Source organism: Melozone crissalis, unplaced genomic scaffold (genome assembly GCF_028551555.1).
Source record: "Melozone crissalis strain CALT ecotype California unplaced genomic scaffold, PUWL_Pcris_2 ptg000008l_1, whole genome shotgun sequence".
NCBI classification, from domain to species: domain Eukaryota; kingdom Metazoa; phylum Chordata; class Aves; order Passeriformes; family Passerellidae; genus Melozone; species Melozone crissalis.
In genome coordinates, this window is record NW_026535786.1 from 14,020,941 (window position 1) to 14,036,743 (window position 15,803).

The 15,803-nt window shown below is 43.9% G+C and overlaps 1 protein-coding gene across 1 annotated transcript in view; it reads left to right on the plus strand.

Annotated features, from left to right (window-relative positions):
• TBX15 (T-box transcription factor 15) overlaps positions 1–8,715 on the plus strand; it is an 88,121-nt gene extending 79,406 nt beyond the window's left edge. The window contains exon 8 of the mRNA XM_054269989.1: positions 7,931–8,715. Within this exon, the coding sequence (XP_054125964.1) occupies positions 7,931–8,715 (785 nt within the window). The remainder of the gene's footprint in view (positions 1–7,930) is intronic.
• The last annotated feature ends 7,088 nt before the right edge of the window (positions 8,716–15,803 follow it).

Consider the following 15,803-nt stretch of genomic DNA (forward strand, 5'->3'; position numbering starts at 1 on the left):
GGGAAACACTGTTCCAGTTTCTTCTAGGTTGAGCTGCAGACAGTTTTCCTTTCGAAGGGACGTTTTTGGTGCTTCACTGGAAGCACCAAAAAATGCCCTCCCAGATGTGACACAGGAAGCTGGAAGTCAAAGTCTGTGCCACTTCCCGAGGACCTGAAAGGAGCCTGAAGTGCTCTGTTACTCCAGAAGGGTGTTTGCCCTGAGTTCCAGTGGCTGAAGCCTAGCTCTCTGTTATCTGGTGAATGGTGATCAGATTTTACATGAATGACTAGAGGTGGGCAATGATACTTTGAAGGTTTGAATGGTTTCCTAAGAGTAGCACATAATTTTCTTATTAATAAAATTTACATGTTCCGTGAACTTGACACAGTACTTCAATGTTTATCCTCACCTGTCTTGGTGCTCTGGATATGGATGGGAATGAAAATCACATCTCCTGAATCATACTCTTTGTCCACATTAGAAAAGAACATTGGTTTTTACCATTAGATCTTGATATTTTTTTCTTGGAGGATGACTGAGGCAAGTTAGAAATAAAACTTTCTGACTGCTCAGACTGCCTAGAAGAAATTTCTATGATGTAAGGGGAAGTAAAGTATTATTCTGAATTGTTCTAGATCTACCATTAATTCCAATGATTCTTGTAATTTGAGGAAACTTATTTAAAAAGTCCTTCTTTATAATTTGCTAACCTTAACCAAAATTTCCTTTCATTCCTCACTTTTGTGCCATACAGTACATACTTTCCCCCTTAAATCTATTGCTGTAATTATCTTCTTTTTTTTATGTGCTCTGTGAGCTGTATCCCAAAGAACTACAAAGTACTCTTTATGTTTCCTCTACAACCCAGCAACTTGGCATGCAATAGGAATTGAGTCTCATTTGGGCCTTTTAAAGATTTTACCAGCGGATTCATAATTTGATAATTGGCCAAGGGCTCTAGAGAGAAAAAAGGCAGCTACACTCTGTGAAGACAGAAATGGCTCCCATTCCCATGAAAGTGGGAAGTTTTCATTCCTAAAAATAGAGAAGGAGTGAAGAGAGAGTCCAGCATGTCACAGACCAGGTGGCTCTGCTCTTTCTTGGTGAGAAGACAAGGAACAGGCATCAAAGCCATTTAGTTTTCCAAGGTGGTGAAGAGGGAACTCAGAGGGGTAATAGTGGTGATGAAGAATCTTTCAGTCCTTCTGGAGGTTTTAGGTTTGAATTTTGGAGAGCTAGGATTGGGAGCAGAGACCTTGGGCTGCCAGTTGTACTTGCAAGGAAAAAGTTGCCATGGTAGGTAAGAGCAGGAGTGACACCTGATATTGTGGCATTTAGATGTCTGAAGGCACCAAGCAGGACTGAGGCATGTGCTGCTTGAAGCAGAAATGGATCCAGGTTTGTGCTACGCCTGGCTCCAAAAGGACATGAGATCAGATAGTTACAGTGGCACACTCTGGCCTCATAATCTAACTGTCAGACTGCCTGGCAATCTGCACAAACCCTCCCTCCTAACCTCATTACTCCCTCAGATTCCCATCCTTGGGCAATTAAAAAAAAATCATTTTTATTCTGCTACCAAAGGTGAAATGGCTTGGAGGGTGGAGAGTAAATTTCATATGCCACACTTAGCGTGCCTGTGTGTGGAAGCACACAGAATGATAGTAGGATTTACCTTTTTGTGCAAATTTGTTTTCCTGCATACATGCCATTACATTTATTTACTGTTGTGTCTGAGGATAGGACACAGCAAAACACTGGTAAGAGTTGCTCTTGCCTGTTCTTTAGAAAGACCCTGTATATATGTATCCAAGACTGTAGAGTCCTCACAAAAACCAGACCTTTTAGAAACGACTTGGAGTACATCTGCATGGGCAGGCTCCTCTGCGCTCCTTGCTGGCCAGACACATGCCAGCTCCTGGCCAGCTCCATTTGAAAGGCTGGAGAGTTGCATTAGCATGGCTCTGTGCCCAAGTGAACATAAACTACCTCTCAGGAGGGCTTATTTGCCCAAGTTAAGTGCCAGGAGGAGAGTTGTGAGCCAGGTGAATGACTAGTGGCCACATTCCCCTTTTTCTGCACCCTCAGGTGCTTGGACACATGCCTATCATATGATGAAGGTGCCAACATCTTGGGCAAGTGTCAGAAGAGGGTCTGTGGCTCCTCCAGGTGAGGTTGTGGAGCTATCAATCCAAGCATCAGGTCCTGTTCACATATGGAGGTGGAAGGAGATGGCCTGGCTGAGGCTGTGGGCTGGACAGTGTCCTGTGGGCTCTGCACAGCCTGCAGGCTGTGGGCTGACCATGCTGACCCCATAGTTCATGTCTGGCCACAAGTTAAACCAGCTTGTAGGCGGGAGTGGGCTAAGCTCTTGCAGTCAAAGAATAACTTTGTGCTGCCTGACCCATCAAAACATAAAATCTTAATGTAAACCACCTTGTGCTCCCATCCTTGTCAGAAAGTAAAGCAGAAGCTCTGAGGACATGCAGCCACATCTGTTTGCAATGTGACAGTGAATACCAGCTCACCCCTGTGTGAGACCAGCCATGCTGAGAGCTGCAGGCTGTGACCAAGTTGCCCAAGCCTCTCTAAAGCTCCTGTCTGTCTGGTGAGACTCTGCCATTGCACAGAGTATGGCATTCCTGTTCAGGTATATTGTGCTGATGGCAGCTCTGCACTGAGCAAGGACTTCAGGGACCAAGAGGTTTTATGGAGGCACTGCAGGTGATGGTAGCATCCAATGCCTGGAAAGATTAGCAAGGAAAATATGCTGCAGTGGAGGCCAAAGTTTGATTTATGTGTACCTTTCAGATAAAGGAGGTTGGGATAAGTTGAGGGTCGAGTGAATAATATGGTGTCATTTGTAAGAGAGATCCCAGAAAATTTTCCAGCACAATTGCCTCAGACTCCCTTGGCTCTGATGCTCTCCCCACTATCTTGCTGTTGCCAGAAAGCTCCTTTGGCAAATGCTGGCTGCTGGCAGATGCATTTTCCATCTACACTGCAGTGGTAGAAGTTCTCTACGTGACCTGCCTTCTGTGGAAGAGGTCCCTGTAGCATTTCAGGTGCCCTGGCATGCTGAATGTTTCCAGAATATTCCAACCCCTCATTTTAAGGCACATCATACCTTACGGACTGTGTATGCTTGGGCTGCAGTTTGCCCTGAAATTGTCCTTAACACAAGCTCAGTCTAGTAAAAGCAAAGGTTTATTTGGGACATACAGGAAGACAGCACCATAACTGTGGCGTAGATGGACACATGTGACAGGAAGGAAATGCCAGTCAGAAGTTATTTGAGATGATATTTTAATGGCACCTCTTGTTGATACCCAAAGGAAAAGCTGTAATTTCTTCCCTAAGCCTTGTGGGCCTGTACCTGACACTGGTGCAGACAGCATTTATATTTGGTGTCATAAGAGTGACAAGAAGAGGAAGGTTTGCCTTTACATCCCATCCTTTCCACATGGTCTCTCTGTCTTCCACCATGATTTCATTCTTCTTTTCCCCTATTTCTTGGTCCCAGTTTGCAAATTTTGACTTCTCTTGCACTTGATCATTCTCCAGTTCCCCTCATTGAAAATGCTTCTCTCCTTTTGATAAGGTCAATTTAGTTATCACGTGTATGCCCAGAGAATCAGCTCCTTTCAGGATGACAGCATTGCTTGGCTAAACCCTGGATAGAATAGCAGGGTACTGTGAGGACAGACACTTTCCCCTGCTGTGTGGGGCAGGGTTCACATACAAAGGAGGGGCCTTTGAAATTCTGAGCCTTCTATGTTATACAAATGTGGCTCAGTAACGGCACAGATGTGGAACCAATGCCTGCAGAGCCAAAAAATTATCTTCTAGGGGCTGCTCAAAATAGTAATTAATCACTCTGGAGTCATGGTAAGCGTGGAGGTGAGAGATACTGTGACATTGCCGGTAAATACTTTTGGTGTTGGCAATTATTTCCAGGGGAAATGGTGGGTAGAGAAAAGGAACAGAGGGCAACTATCGAGGGATTCGTTTTATTCTTGCTTAAATGTGGTTTCAGTTGACTTAAACCAGACCTAACACAGTTTTGTGTATCAGTTTAACTAGATTGGTTTCTATCCATGCCTTCCATTGAAATGACACACACATCTGTTTTTCCAAGACTGTGGTATGGTGTGGATATATTTACTGGGCTTGCTGCCATCTCTAGGGGTATTTGGCTGACTTTGTAACATCTACAGACCAAGTTATAACTTCACAAAAGTCCAGGTTGTGTATGGCCCACACTTGGGGCTGCCAGCAAAGGTGGCCAAGAAATGTCCTTCAGAGCAGAGTGGAGCTGGTCCCAAGAGAATGAGCTGAGAGAGGCCTTGCTTTGTATTATTTCCTGTTCCACTTACAGGTGTAAAGATTACTCTGCAAATTATGAGGAACTTCTTGATTCTGGATTATGCTCTGTTGCAGCCGAAGTGTGGCATGTCCTGTGCTTGTGGTTGGCACTAGTAACAAAGCATTCTTGAAAGAGACTTGTCAGGTTTGGTACTTGCTCACATTGATGGATCTCTTACCTCCTCATCATTTTGAAGTTACAGAGAAAAAAAGTCTTTTTTACCCTATTGCCTAATGCTGTGTTGTCGCTTCAGGGTTTTCCTATTGGCCTCCAAATAGGGATTATTCAAAGCAGAATCACTCAATCCCTCTTTGGAGTTGATGTCCAAATGTGCAATGTGGAGGTGACCGAAATGTGCAATTCTCAGTTTTGGAACCATTAAGCAACGCTTGAAACTTCTTACAAGCAAAACTTACTCTGTGTAGCCAAAACCTCAGTTATGGGTACAACTGGATTGTAGCTTCTCAGCAGATGAATAAAGTCTAATGACACCCAATTTAAATGCAAATTAGACAAGCAGATCTCTCTGTACCCTCCTCTCACATCTTAAGGATCCTTATTCCAACAAGCAGGATGAAGGATTCACTTCCATATTCTTTCTAGATTGTCTTCTGAGTATCTTTGACAGCCATGTAAGTCACAGGCTGTAATATATCCTCTAGAGAAAGTGAGAGAGTGATATATCCATATCTGTGAACATGTTAAAAACCCCAGGCTTCAAATATTAATACTAGAATTAATAGAAAAAATGAAGAAAGCATAAAGCTTTAAAGTTTCAAAACAAGGTTGGCAAAGTTAAGAACTTGCTTGTTAGAAAATTCTTGTAAGCAAACAGATTTGGAAAATTCAGGAATAGGTAGGAATTCACAGTCTGAACCTGTGCTTTGTAACTCTGGTTGTTCAGTTTAGTAAGGGAACTCACAGTTGGCTGTTTACAGTGGTAATTAATGACATCTCTCCCTGGTAACTGGTGTGTGCACTTTTCTCCTACTGAGTTGATAACGTTTAGCTCTGGGACAAAGGAAGACTGAAATTAAGACATTGCATTTAATAATTTATTCTATATATTTTATTTCAAACATCATTAAATACTCATACATATATACATATGCATTTTCACTTATTCTCCAGACACTATCAGCAAGGGAGTCACTTTCTGCAGTTTGTTCATGAAATAAATGGTGTAAAGAGTCAAAAGCAGGATTACTGTGGGCTAAATATATCTGACTTTGTGCTGTATTTGTTTTGTGATTGTTTGATCTCTATATTTTGGTCTTGGATAACTAGAAGATGGTACATGAATTCACTGTCTGCCTGTTCTCCCTGTTAGAGGTTGTGCTACTTACTGCAGGGCTAACAAAAAACTCAGTAGTCTGAGTTGTCTGGAGTTGTGTTCAATCTCACCTTTTTCAGCAATTTCAACTAAAACAGGCTGGAGTGGAACTACTTGTGTAAAAGCCAACCTTCCCTTCTGCTGATCCTACTGCAGTATTGACAACCTGTAAAAGAGAGACAGAGACAAAGGCTGAAGGAGGTGCCATCTTTACTTACCACAGCCAAAATAGCCCAAGGTTGTCTGACAGAGACCTTAAATGAACCAGGAAAGTGTAGCCTTTAAAATAAATTTTAAATTAGAAACTTACACAACAAGCCTTTGAACTCTGGAGCTAAAATGCGTAAGCAAGTTTGAGCATTTCTGTATTGTCAAGAAGTGAAAGCAGAGTCCATGGTGGCATCTGAAAATTCAGTTTCTCTCATTTACTTTAATGGAGACTTGATGCAATGCTTCTCTTTTATGCTTTGGAATGAATGACAAAAGGAGTCAGTGGCTCAGCAATAACTGGTAAGCATTCCTCCCCATGGCTGGTAATGGGAATGACTGCTCTGACTTGGCAACACAGAAATTTGCCTTTTTGTTAGAGTTGCCTGGATCAACAGCCATCACTCCACGCTGTGCTTACCCAATGCTGTTTTTCTTCTTGTTTCTGAATCTGGGTTAAAAAAAATTAAAATTAAAAAAATCACAAATATTATTACTGTCTCAAGGTTTTCACTCCCCATTCTATTTCACCCTAGATGTGTCAGAAAGAGTCAGATATAATCTCACTTTCATTTTCACTATCATATACTGACACAGAACACATCTTTCTAGTGCATCTCTTAACACCTAGCATCACCTATTCTCTTTTCATCAAGCAACACTGCATTAAATTCTTCCTTTTTTTTTTTTTTTTTTTTTCCCTTCAGCAGCAGACCTAGATTGGTCTCAAAGTTCTGCTGGATTTTTTCCATGTAAGATGATACAAGAAAAAGTTGTCCCTTATTTTTGATCCTCAGTGTGCAATCTCTGCCTTGGTGAAATTTCACCTGCCCATTCAAACACTGTCTTTTCAATTCCCTTTGCCTCTCATCTGTAATTTTCTACCTTGTTGGAAATGCTGCTTTCCAGTTCCTCTGCGTCTGTTTATTCCCTGGTCAAATTTTTTCACCATCACTTTGGTCATTTTACAAGAGTCTCCAGTGTTAGTTGCCCTAATGCAGAAAGGGAATCTTGTACAAAGAGAATAATCAAATGAAAAGAAGAGTTTTCACATCAGAAAACTGAATTCTTTTAACTGATTTTCCTGGTTGTTCAAGGAAGCTTCCTCCAATTCAGAATGTTGCCTATAAATAAGCACTTAAGTTCAAAATTGTGCCATTGTCTTTTTCATAACACTTACTTTCAGTTTCCTACCATTCTTGGTAGTATTACACAGTATTATTTTCCCAGCTCAGAACATGTGAGCATCTCTGCTGTGCAGAATGGTCAATTCCATCATTCATAGCATAAATATTGTATAATGCGCTGATACTACTGACATGCATATATATCAATATTTTGTTAAAATCAGTGGTGCAACATATGGAATCCCTTTTAAATTTTACGCACATGATTGAAAATCCTGACACGTCCCCTTTCTGCACTCTGTGGAGCAGGATATAGCTTGAAACTGTGTCCCTTCATTTTAGTGTTACTTCTGGCTTGAATCAGTGCTGCTGCACCGTGAGCCAGCTGACAAAAATGCTGAATAGTGCAAAGTCCAACACGCTCTCAGCCACTTCCCACCACAAGCCCCCGAGCAGATGATAAAGCGTGTTTGCAGTGGGACCAAACAACTCATGACTGGGGATCTTCCTGCAGACCAGGAGAGAGAAGAAATTACCAAATTGCCTTTTTTTTTTCTTTCCCCCTTAATATAACTAGATAAACATGCCTGGCAGATCTCTTGACTGATGGAACTATCTTTCCTCGCAGCTTTCCCAGTGCCTTGGGTTACTCTGTGGCAGGCTTGCTTCCCTCTCCCATTTTAAAAGGGAATAAAATGTCTGTTGAAATACAAAGTCGGAACAAAAAAGCAGAAAGAAAGACTGAGGGATGCTATTAATAAAGCAAGGGCCCTTGCCAAGAAAGGCTGAGTTTTCCAGTGGCCATTTTACCACCCTTGCTTCTTTATTGAACTAAGCTGTTTTTCAATGAGGCCGTCTCATTTTGCAGGTGTGGTTCTGGGTGCTGAACATCCTCCCATGTGTTTTGTTTTGCAGGAGGCAGCACAGGAACGTCCCCGACCACCTCCAGCACGGGGACCCCCTCACCATCCGCTTCTTCTCACCTTCTCTCTCCATCCTGCTCTCCTCCAGCCTTCCATCTGGCCCCCAACACTTTCAATGTTGGCTGCCGGGAGAGTCAGCTTTGCAACCTCAACCTGTCTGATTATCCTCCCTGCGCCAGAAGCAACATGGCAGCGCTGCAGAGCTACCCAGGGCTGAGCGACGGGGGCTACAACCGGCTGCAGAGCAGCAGCGCTTCTGCCTCGCAGCCCTCCGAAACCTTCATGCCTCAGAGGACTCCCTCCTTGATCTCAGGAATGCCGGCTCCTTCCTCCCTGCCCAGCAACAGCAAGATGGAGGCGTACAGCGGCCAGCTGGGATCTTTCCCCAGCTCCCAGTTTCAGTATGTTATGCAAGCAGGCAACCCTGCCTCCACCTCCTCCTCCTCACACATGTTTGGTGGCGGCCACATGCAGCAGAGCTCCTACAATGCCTTCTCCCTGCACAATCCCTACAACCTCTATGGATACAATTTCCCTGCTTCCCCCAGGCTGGCGGCAAGCCCAGAGAAACTCACCACCTCCCAAAGCACTTTACTCTGCTCTTCCCCCTCCGGTGGGGCCTTTGGAGAGAGGCAATACCTTTCCACAGGGATGGATCACGGGATGCACATGATCAGCCCTCCCTCCAGCAACCAGCAGACAGCAGCGGCCTGTGACAACAGGCAGTACGGAGCGGTGCAGGGCTCCTCCTCACAGATGTCTGTGCACATGGTCTAACAAGCCTTGCCTTTCCTCGGCATCGAAGGACCTTCATCCTTCCCAGGGGTGAACCCATCCCAGTACTCTTTTGCCTTCGAACTTATAGTGGAACTAGTATTGTAACGATAAACAAGAACATAAGCCATCTAGGTGTGTGCCCCAAAACCTTCTGGAGAGCCTTGACTGACAGCCATCGCCGCTTGTTGTAGCCCAGGGCCTCCAGACCGGCACGGAGCATCTGCTTTTCCTGGACATTGCAGAGAAGAGGGCATGACTTTAACGAGGAGCTGGAGAGAAGCAGCTGAATTTACTGTTTTATGCATTAACTTTAGGCAGTGTGAGCTTTCAGCGTGGAGGGATCCATTCCCTGTGCTGTCTCCTCCAAGTGTTGAAGAAGGGCAGTCTCCCAGGGCTTCATCCTCTGAAGCTGCACTGCCCAAAGGTCTAAACTAAAGACCTCCCTTTTCCCAGACAATTCCTCACTGCCAGAGTGGCTCAGCCCATTTCTGGAACCAGTGAGGCCTGTGGGTCTTCCTTCCACTGTAGCACAGGAATGGCGTGGAGGAGCTGCAGCTTCTTCTGAAGAGGTTTCTCATTCTCACCATGGCTCTGCCCAACCGGCTGTTTCTTTATGGAGGTTGAGTTCAGAAGCACCCAGCCTGCAGATGGAGGTGGGAGAGAGAGGAGAGAAAAGTTTTAGCTCACAAGTGAGCCTCAGACAGAAGCGGGGATGGAACTTTGGGAAGGTGAATGGGGGGAGGGGGCTCAGCTCCTGTTGGCTTGACTGGAAGTAACGCAGCGAAACGGAATGGATGACAGCCTTTGTGGGGAATGAGTGTCTCCCACAGCACTCATCCCACTGGGAAGAAACTGTCCAGACTGAGCTCATGGGGAAGAGTGATGAGAAAAGAGAGCTCTGCAGGAGTGCAGCTGATCTTGCATGCGAGAGTTGCCGTAGAAAACCATTAGCATTTCAGAAACAGTGAGGTTGAGTATTTGCCAACCTTCCACCTGCCACATGGTCTCTGTTTAACCAAATAGATCATTGCCTTTTAACATCTTTATTTTCTGTTTTTTTCCTTGGTTTTTTTTTCCCTTTTTTTCTCTTCAAATCCTTTAAAAATAGGAAAACAATTGTAGCTTGGTGCAAGCTATGCATTTAAGTTGTGTGAAAATGCAAATACCAAGTAACAGAATACAGATATTATTGAGAGTTGTTGTGAGGTGTTGTAGATAAATGTATTTATATGCCTAGTGGGGTATTCAATATTATGAATATAAAAGAGGGCAATAAAAATGATATGTAAAATATGTATGAAGAAAAAGCTGTATAAAGATTTGCCCTATGCACGGAACTCTGTTTCTAAGTGCCAAGCACAGAAAGCGCTAAATAAATCTTTGCAATTGTTCCTTCTGTGTTCTTCTCTGTCTGTGAGGCTTCCTCAGTGGTTTTCTCGAGACAGACATTTAAAAAATACTGCCACCTGTGTTTGCACAACAGAAGGGGTGAAGATATGGTGCCAGATTGTGAAGTCCAGGCAATATTGCAATAAAAATAAAAATTCTGTCTTCTCAAGAAATTTTAAAAATTGAGTTCTTGGAGTTTGTAAGTTGTCCTCTTCATAGGAAGTGTCTCTTAAAAACAGTTTGAGTTGTTACCTTGATTATTGAAGAAGCTCTTCAGAACAATTTTTTATAGTCAGTATAGTCAATGATACTTAAAAATGGCAATATAGTTTATTTATAATATAAAAATAATTTTAAAATGCAATTTGGGGGTATGTGTCAGTTTTTTATTTGCACTATAATTCTAATATGAGATTGAGACATTAACACTGAAAGCTGTGGGAGGCTGAAGCCCCTTTAAACCTGGCTGTAAGTTATGGCTGCAGAGTTTACAGCTTTCCTTGTGTCAATAAACTTCTTTTCCTCTGAATTGAAAAAGCACCAGAAAGGTAGAAAGACCTTTAAAGATCAATTCTGCAAGCATTTCTTTATTTTTGTTTTTACAAGGGAAGTAAAATATACCAATGCCATTCCCAGCTCTGTGCTAGTCTGTCTGACTGTATTCTGACTTTTACTGTGTCTTGCCTTGGATGCTGCTGAAAAGGGTAGGGGGGATTATGGGTGGGGACAATCTGTCCTTCACCTTGTTGGCTTTTGTTTACTCCTAATAATGAATTATTGGTTTAATCTTGACCAGAGAGTTTTAGAGCCTTTCTAAAATCCTTTCAGAATCTTTTAGAAATGCTCTTCAACCTGTGCTTTGATGTTTGCTTTTGGGTTAAATTTCTTTTTATGGCAGCAATTTCTACAGGTTAATAGTATGTTGCGTGAACCAGTATTTCTTTCTGCTGGCTCTTTACATTAGATTGCTCTTTCTTATTTAATCAATTTAAGTCTTTGTGAGTCAGTCTGTATTTTAGAATATTTTAGAAGAAGAGAGTCAACAAAATCAAAATCATTGTCTGCATCAAAATACATGTGTCTAATTTGGATTAAGCAAAAACAAAAACAAAAACAAAAACAGAATAAAAAATGAACACTGGAAACAATAACTCAAAAAAGCAAAATACATATGCAGGTCTCAACTTCAATATTAGTGTGAAGAACTGGCATCTAAATTTCCACACAGTTTCATAGGAATCCATGGGTAAGAGCTTTGTAATAGTCACCCAGACTCTTCAGCAGTGTCATCCTTCGTGTTACTAGTACTTTTTCCCCTGATCCAACCATGTTCTTCAGGAAATCTTACTGGATTTGTACAAATTGAAATTCCTTTTGGTATGAAGCATATTGACCCCAGGGTGAGCATTCATGGACCTTATTTATAGACATATTTATTTAACTTTAATGAGGCACATAAATAAAATGAGAGAGCTTAGGTAGCTAGATAGTATATATTCCTTAGTGTTTTGTTGCTGCAGGGTCAGAATAGTCAGCATCAAAACTGAAAAAAATAGGAAAAAAATATGAGAGGCTTCCCTGTTCCAAGATGTGAAGTTGTACGTACACAAATAGTACTTGGTGTGAAAGTTGCACTGACAGTTTATGAGGATTAAAAACAAGGTAATAGTGAAATGGACAAAAAATATTGCACTTTTTCCTTGGCAGTCACTGTGCAAAGTGAAACCAGAGCAGTGTTTGGGAGGCAGTATCAGAAATAATGGGACAAATTTGTTAAAATTATTTATTTAGTGCTTGTTTAGGTGCACAAGGGTAACACTCCCCTGAGCAAATAACCTGCTTAAGGCCTTGACACCACCCCAGAAAGATGATGTGAGAGTCGTATTTGAGGTGGACCCAGGTGTGACAGGTGTCTCCTGTACAGCAGCGGCTCCTCTCTCCCTGTCACCCACGTATGGCCACAAGGCCCTGAGCCGTTTCCCACTTCTTGCTGGGGCTTCCCAGGGAGAGGTGATAGCAGGGGAGAATGGGAGAGGTGCACTGGGACCAGTGTGAGATCACCCAGGTCCAGCTGGGCTGGTGGGCAGCCCGGGTTGCAGAACACCCAGCAGCCACCCCCAGCAGGCTCCCCTTCCTTGGGCGACTGCCCTGACCACAGGGCTTGGGAGCCCTCCTGGCATGGTCCCCTCTGATCCAGGAGCCCTTTGATGGCTCATTTGGACAGCATGTGTGTGGGGGTGGCAGAGGCAGCAGTGCTGTGGTTCCTGTCCCCTTCCTTCCTTCCCTACTTTACCACGAACATTTGAATGCTTTGGCCAGCTTTAAGCAGCTTTGGGATGGAAGTTCTCACATGTTTCTTTAGAAGAGACAGTGCAGGAGGGCAGGAACCTTATTAATTTTCCCAGAGCAGGGAAGGCCACCATGTATCATCTCATTCAGAGAAGCCATACAAGGAACAGGTGTCCTGCATGCAAGCCTCCAACCACAAGTTTCCTCTGGTATATGGATGTTATTAAACACCAGAGGATCCAGCCAGAGCTGCAGAAGCCAGGGGGTCTCAACTCCACCTCTCCTGAGCTGGCCCATTGGGCCTTAGCCCATGCAGGCCTCTGGTTTCCAGTCCAGGAGAAAAGAAGGCTCTGTATCTCCCAGTTTGATGCTGCAAATTTAAAAGGTCAAATATCATGTACCTCTCTACCTCTCTGAAGAAGCATCCCTTTGTAAAAGCTGAATCCAAATCACAGAAGGAGTAATAGAAATGATAGGACAGCCCTTATCTTACAACACAGGCTCTTCCAAGTGCAAACCTGACAACTTGTAACAGAAATGAAAAGAATGGCACAAAAATAATCAGGGTGGGTTTGCAAGCTCTGCAGAATTTATTTAGCTTCATTCCTTAGCACACTGACAGGCACAGGACATAAATATTACCACAGTCAGTGCAGCTCAGCAATGCCAGGACACTGCAAACCAGTGCAACATAGTGTTCCCAGAGGAAATGTAAGCACTATGTGCTAAAGCAAAATGTTCAGGGCACAAACATAAATGTAAATTAAGTTGTTCAGGCTGTGACATTCTCTGAAGAATGTGAGAGGCTGAAAGCATTGCATTCTGTGTGTGTGTGTGAGGGGTAAGGGCAGGTTGGGTCTTGCCCTGGAGAGGGGATGCCCTGCCCTGCCCACCTTATTCCTAGAGCCTGAATTCCAGCCTGGCAGTGGCTGGTAATCCCTGGCACACCAGAGGCAATGCATTAATCTCTGGAGTCCCTAGTCCAGCTCTAAAAATGACCAGAAGTTCCACATGAAGGAAGGGCCCAGGAAAGCCAAAGGATTTGAAAACCTAGGACATGCAGCAAGGACGTGTCTTGCCCCTACATCCTCTTGTAACTTCTATCAGCTGAACACTGCAGGACCAGGAGTGGTGGCCATATTTGTCCTTTTCTATGTCTTTTCTGTCTTTCTTTCTTCTTCTAATTCCCTCTTAGGGGAATTTTGAGTAACTTAAAATTGAATGGGCTTAGAGCTTGCTGAATTGAATTGGCCAAGTTAATGCTTTGGGAAGTGTTTTCTGTTTTTGGGGGCCTTACAAGACACTTCAGCAAAAATTGCAGAAGTTGATCTGCTACAGCGCCTCATTTATTGCATACTAATTGAAGCTTTACTGAGGAGGGTGAGGGCTGACAGATAGCATCTGCCATTAAAAAGTCTTCAGATTATTTTTCCCCCCAACTTGAATAGCTGCGTTGACCTAGAGCACCCATCCCATGTGAGATCAGCACAAGCAGATCAGTTTTGCTGGATGCTGCTTGTTGGGCATCACTCTAAATGAAACAACAACATGAAAATGCATCCAAGGGCTGGGCAGAGGAATGCCTGAGCATGCCCATTGCATGCCACAGATGTAGTAGAAATGCAGCTATAAAAGCAATGACAGGACTTCATGAGGAGGGTGCTGGCATGGCCAAGGGACAGTTTGCTATAAATAAGCCAGTTCCTGTCCTGGGAACATCTGACTCCTTCAGTATTTTTTCTTCTACAGAGAGACAGACTGGAGGAGCAAACTTTTTGGCCAAGTCTGTAGCCCAGCATTTTGAATCCACAGATGAGATAATTTCTGAGAGCTTCTCTGTGGGTCAGCTGGGAGGGGCTTCTGTAGCCTCATGCTGACCCACAAAACTTCTGCTGAAAAAGTGGCTCACTCAGTTTTCTCACTGCTTCTTATAGTTTGTGTGTAATTGCTATCTAGGAAACTGCATAGAATATAACTAAAATACATGTAACTCCTTCCAAGGGTTACTTCTCCATATCAGTCACAGTTGCTTATCACCTCAGAGGTGTGACTTGGCCACAAATTACAGGAGCAGTGTACAGCTCTTCAAATATCAGCTCCTTTCTGCTATAAAGCTCTCCAACAGTTCTAGCCTGTCTGAACAGAGGAAGAGGCTGGAAAAGAGCAGTTCCCATGGACACTGCACACGGTTGGGTTCTGACAGCACGTTGGCGAGCGTGGCTTCTGTGCTGGACAGTGGTCAGCACCAGCTGATTTTGGGAGGAGTGATAAACCTCCACAGTGGGGAGAGTGGTGCAATAGCCCATCTCTGGAGCACTGGGCTCACTTCTTTTCTGACTCAGTGTGGAACTCATTGCGTGCTGTGGGGGAGAAGGATTAGGAGCATGTAATTTTACACTGGTTGATGTTCCTACAGATGCTGTTCTTATTCCAGTAATGTTCTGAATTTGTTGAGCATTTTGGAAGCTCTGACATTGGATAGAGTGACTTCTGTGGATTAACCTCAGATGCTTCCGGGAGCTGTGCTAGGCTCTGTTTAGCTGGGTCTGCCCTTAAGCATCCAGCACTGTGCACAGCTCAGGGCACTGCCAGCAGAGACCATTGCCCTTCTTAGGATGATGGAGAGGGTGCTGCTGCTTCTGCCAAGAAGCTGGTTCAGCTGTTAATAAACCTGGAGCTGTACTCAGTTATTGTCAGTGAAGGAGCCTGTGGCTGGGACTTCTCCCTCCAGACTACACTGATGGCAGCCCTGGGGACATTCTGCAGCACCCACAGTCTTCCCAGTGTTTCCACTGTAAGAATCAGGGGTGCCCAGTGACTTGCAGGGCGGTTGACATGGTCTTGGGTTCTTTTCCTACCTGAGCTGGTTTATAACATTTCCCTTAATGTGGAGTCAGGTAATTGCAGGTGAATACAGCTGCATTAGGTTGGTGTAACCAACCCAGGAACAGGCACAAAGGAAAACTGCAGCCGCTGGGCTATATTAAAGAGGTGATGTGGTTTAGTGATTGCAGACATGATGTAATCACCTGCATCTGTCTCTCTCAGTAAAGCTGGAACAAGTTGCAGTACAATGAACCCTGCATAAAATGGATTTATCCTGCCAGCCATCCAAGCCAGGGCCAGCACTGTTCTCTCTGGTTTATATTATGTTGCCATGCAAAAATCTGTATACAGAAATACAAAGATTCGTTAGAAGGCAGCATGAATGCAGAGGGGTGTGGAAAAGCACTTAGAGGAACAAGAGAGCAAGGGTGCAAAGAGTGGCCTGTAATTTCTGATAGCCAGGGACATGATCAATGGCAGTGAAACTGGTAAGCTCTGAGGAAAGTGTTGCTTTCACCCAAATCACAGCACAGATGGCTCACCAGCAGAAACCCTGCAAGCAGCAATGGGAGAGTGGCACTGAG